Genomic DNA, 5,000 nt, shown 5'->3' with positions numbered 1-5,000 from the left:
TTTCCGATATAAAAATCATTGCAGTCCCAACAGGTAGCTCTATATACAATCTTCAGTAGCCATTTGGCCACGGGTAAGTCTATCTTTGTAAAGAAAGAAAGAAAGATTTAAAAAAATCACTCTAAGGTCAATGCACCCGGAGAAGATATTTATACACGACATACTTTGTTTACTAACGATTTTGCTTTGTAACCCTAAATAAGGTAAAACTAAAAAAAATTCCTTTTGTGATGGTTGGGGTCAATGGATTGTTTTGTTGCTTTTGTAAGACATCATTCATGTTAGAATTAACAACAACTCTAGGGTAACCGTTTTATGACAGCAACTTCTTAAGATCCTCTAAAGACGATTGTAACAAACGAGGCGACGAGCAAATACGGAAAAGTGAGAGTACGGATCAGATTTACTTTGCATTTTGGAGGAGTGAACGAGTCGCATTTAGTGTAAGACCAGTGAAAGTTTTCTTTCGATAAATTGATGTTAAAAAAGTATTAAGCAGCTTATTAAGCAGTTGTTAACAATCCAGGCTTCGACGGGACACAAAAGTGTGACGATTACGCACCAAAATGCGCCGGGCTCTACGTACGACGGAGCCATCAGGTCATCTGAGAGATGGACAGTTGCGACGTTTGTATGGTATTCCGTAAGTGGTGAAACTAGTTAACAATTATTCTGCGAGGGCGCGCTGGATATGAAGTGACGAATAACCAACGAAGCACGTAGCGCCGAGTTTGTAATAATCATTTTATATCCGGCAAGCCCGAGTAGAATAATTGTTTTATTAAAAACTCCATGATGTTCCCGGGGGGTGGTATTATCAACTAAAGCATTGATTTCTGCCTCGGTCAATTCCAGTCCAAAACGGCTTTTGTCGGCCATTTTTCTCAGACGGAGCTGCAAAAATGTTTTCAGTTTGCTTTATAGCTGACCCGTTCCTTGACCATATTTGGTACAGCCGGAATATGAACTGATAGCCTGTGTCCGGCGAGCCAATGAACTGAATGCTGGAAATCTAATATCCGTAGTTCAGTTTTTAATAATAGGAGATATTCTTGTAATTACTCCTTACTCCGCAGCAAAATTACCAATAAGAATTCAGAGTGGATTCTAATCTATTCTTAATCGTAACCATTACAATTTCCTCAAATTTGGTTGGTGCATTATTTCGAAATCGGACAGTTACGTCAGCCAATCATATTAAGCGCACTCAGCTTAATCCACCAATCACAGAATTTATCACAATAACCATAGCAACAACCATTTACCCTATCAAACTGGGGATTTTCCAAAATGGACAAATTTGTAACATTAGACAACGAAAGGAATGCATTAATTTTGTTTGCTCGGAAATTGTAATGATTATGATTAATTGGTAACAGGACTTCGTGTCGTCCAATTCGGTCTGTAATCATACTCGTGATTAAAGAAATCGGACTTCCGCTTCGCGGTCAGTCGTCCGATTTTGTCAATCACTCATATGATTACAAACCGAATTGGACAACACGAAGTTCTCGGTTACCAATTAATCATAACCATTACCATTGGACGACACGAAGTCCTGTTACCAATGGCCGATTTCCTAGTTGCTGTTTGTCTCGGTTTCGAAATGAGTCTTGGTGCTCAACTATTTTATGGGAAATGAGTTTGATTTGCATAAGAATACGCAACTCATTCCCGTTTGAATGGTTGTGCACCAGGACTCGCTTTGAAGCTGAGGCATGCAGCATCTCGGAAATGGACTATTAATCATAACTGTTTTTTTACCATTATAAACCCCTAATTAAGAGAGTTTTAAGTATTTGACGGTGTTACATTTTGCGGGTTAATAATCCTATTATGGCAAAGCGTTGAGAGGAATTTTTTAAACGGTGTCTTAACGAGTCCTTTCTTACATCTTTTGTTAAAAAACAGGGGCATCTTAAGACAATATAAGAGTACATGTAACGATTCGAGGCCATATTTTCCAAAAGCTGATTCATGTGGTCAGCAGTATTTTTCCCCTCATGAAAATTGCACAGTCAGTCGCGTGCTACTGGCTACAACCGTAATTTGCTTTATGTGGTCCGAGTGATTCTCAAAAATGGCGGAATCAGTTGGGATTTGGCCAGCATTATCCCTTTGAGTAATTCCTGTTCGAGTTTTAACATATCTTTTTGTCCCTGCACAGTTAGTTGATCAAAACTATTTGCGTAACTAGTCCACGAGTTAATTTGGTCTATTGGTGGACTTCGATCGTGAAACAGTTTTGGCGCGGGTTAGCAGACAAACGAAATGAACCGGTTGTCTGGATCACTGTGGGTCCTTTTATTTTTTGCTGTCACACTTATAGAGGATGGAAGTAGCGAAGGAGTTTCTGAAGGTGAGTAAGAACGCATTCATTTACACTCTTCTAGAATAATTACGCAACAATATTTGCTTGATATTCAGTGACAGGAAGCTTATAAACATCTTCGATATTGCTCTGGCTAGGCTTAAACGTTGTACTCATAGTTGACGATCCTGAAATCAGAAATATTACAAATGTTTCGTTGTGTCATGTTCTCCTTATTTCCCTTTTCACTTAGCGAAAGTTTATCGCAAATGACTGGCGTAGCTTGAAATTTAACTTGGTCCATTTATTTTGCTTATTGTCGATCGTTTTAGCAAGTGCAGGGCTTTGTCCGTTTATATTTCCTTACTATTAAATACTTATGCTATCGATCGGCAATGATGAAAGACATGTTGAACCTTCGGGGGCTTCTGTTAATTGATGGAAAAGGCACGTTCGCACATGAATTGTCCCTTGTAGTATTAAATATGCAAATATATCAAAAAATATTAATTGCCGCTTCAGTTTTGCTTGCTAAACGGATCCCTTTATCTCAATCTACGCAAATCTTCTCGGTTTACACAGTTGGTTTATCATAAATCAGTCTTTTTTTGTATTTGCTGGATTATCATTTTTCAACAATTTAAAAGGTGTGAACTTCGCATTTATAGATTTCAAGTTGTAAGAGACGTTGTATTAAACAGCGTGCAATGCTTGGCTGACCAGGTGAAGCGAGGAATTTCCCGACGGCTCGCGCGCGAAATTTTATGGGCCCTTGTATTGTTCCTCGACCTTTGCTTATTGTATGCGCTCAGCTTCTCATAGTTGTTTTTTGTTTGTGTTGGACGAAGCAGTTATTTTTATCTTTGTTTTGTCTACAAGTTCACCAGGTTGGGTTCGTTTCAGAAGAACGTGCTATACATGTAACTCTGATTTTATCGACGGAAGAAACACTTTTGCTGACGGTTCTTGGTGTATTCAAGGATCGTCGTAACTTTCCTCCATACTTCGTGCTGAAAGCATGCAAGTTCGCTCCCACACAAAATACTGCGAATTCTATGGCCAAAAGTTACCGACAGCTCTTTAATTGGAGAACAAACATTCCATATGCGTCTTTGGAAGTGTCGAGTGACAAGCTTTCAAAGTTAGAAAACTTGGAAGAGATAAGAACAGACTCTTCTGTGCTGCTTGTGAGAAAGATTTCAAGACCTGATGACCTTACTTTTTTTATAATACTCACGCTTTAGGTAAACATAACACGTTAAATTTTTGAACAGATTTGAACTGCGCGGAGCCTCTTCACATAAGGACAACAACAAAACTCATTGCTAAATTAATCGCGCTTCCCAGCAAAGTGTATGAGCTGCCCCTTTTACAGACCTCGCTATGTATTTAAAACTGTTAGCATGAAAAATTAGCGATTTCTGATGCCGACGAAATATTTTTGTTTGAAAGCACTGCGGAAGAAAGAACCTCTCATTATTGAATTATATTGGGGCCTATCACAGGTATGTTATGGGCTTATCACTAAGAAAAACAACCGGTTTAGCATCTACTAACTGTTGGAACAGGCGCTTCGCCACGTGTCGGGCCCGACCGCATGGGTACTTTGTTATTGTCTAAAATCACATGACCAACTTAACTCAAATTTGTGAATATGTTTATAACATATATGTCGATAGTTGGGAAGCCGCTTTCGAAGCTGCTCAATCTGTATCATTTTTCTTGAGCGAATCGTTGAAGAGCTGATTAGTTAAACATAGTGCAACCGGAGAGACTTTTATTCCAGTAAGTCGCTCAATATTGACAGTTTCGTTCAGATCCGACTTTGTTATACATAATCTTAGGAAAAATGCGGATATTGGGTTCGGTTCTTAGCATTAATTGCGTGGGATTTTTGGTTCTAAGCACGTTAGTCTGCATTGAAATCAAAGCTTCAAGACGTGGTAAGTTTGTTGTTTTAATTTCCGAATCTATTCATTCATTTCAGACCATGTGCTTTTGTTTTACTTTTGTCTGCCCTGTGCCGGAACTGATAAATATTATCGAACAAATGAGATTTAGGTCGCACTGCACTTTTTCAAAGTCAAAGCGATTCAGTCAGTTGAGAAAGCCGCTTTTTGGATTTTAATGTAGGAGTCTTAAAAGTCATTGTGATGTAATACTCAGTTAAAGGAGATTTTATCCTTTTTATTTCTTCACAGCTCTTAGTTTTTGAAATTCTACATTTTTGAAGAGTGTTGCAATATTCACTTGTATTGGAACACAATCTTTCCAACTGTTTACTCTTGCATATTTAAGATTTGTAAGCGTTTGCATATTTGATTGAAATTCGAGGTAAGTAGATAAATGTGACGTTGCCTGCGGAAAGAAGAAAATTGTCGGTTATGTGCTTCTAGTGTCAGATTCCTTAACGCTACTTTAATCAAAGCCATTATTAAACTTTGACTTAGCTTTTAATAACGAATTTATCTTGAGGGGAGCAGAACTCGAGGTAAAGCGACGAAAAAGGGAAATATTTTAGAAACAAACTTATTAAAAGATCTGAAGATGGTAAACTGAAGCGTGTACGTGTCATTTATAAAAAAATTCTAGTTACTGCATTTTGCTACAACGGCAAAATGTTTACAATACAATAATTTCTAGTTTTCTTGTTAAAGGGAGGATTGCTCTGAATGAGATTTACACTTAT

General features: G+C 38.0%; 1 protein-coding gene across 2 annotated transcripts in view; it reads left to right on the top strand.

Moving 5' to 3' along the window:
* Positions 1-1,855: 1,855 nt before the first annotated feature.
* The window catches only part of LOC138038351 (scavenger receptor cysteine-rich type 1 protein M160-like), a 36,690-nt gene continuing 33,545 nt past the window's right edge, over positions 1,856-5,000 (top strand). Inside the window, exon 1 of one of the 2 annotated variants that reach the window (XM_068884164.1) lies at positions 1,856-2,359. In XM_068884164.1, the coding sequence (XP_068740265.1) occupies positions 2,272-2,359 (88 nt within the window). In that variant the 5' untranslated portion in view covers positions 1,856-2,271. Of the gene's footprint in view, positions 2,360-4,062; positions 4,255-5,000 lie in introns of those variants that run through there. The other variant, XM_068884162.1, reaches the window with a different exon arrangement.

The sequence above is a fragment of the Montipora capricornis genome, chromosome 2 (assembly GCF_036669925.1).
Source record: "Montipora capricornis isolate CH-2021 chromosome 2, ASM3666992v2, whole genome shotgun sequence".
Taxonomy (NCBI): Eukaryota; Metazoa; Cnidaria; class Anthozoa; order Scleractinia; family Acroporidae; genus Montipora; species Montipora capricornis.
This window is presented reverse-complemented; position numbering and strand designations above follow the sequence as displayed.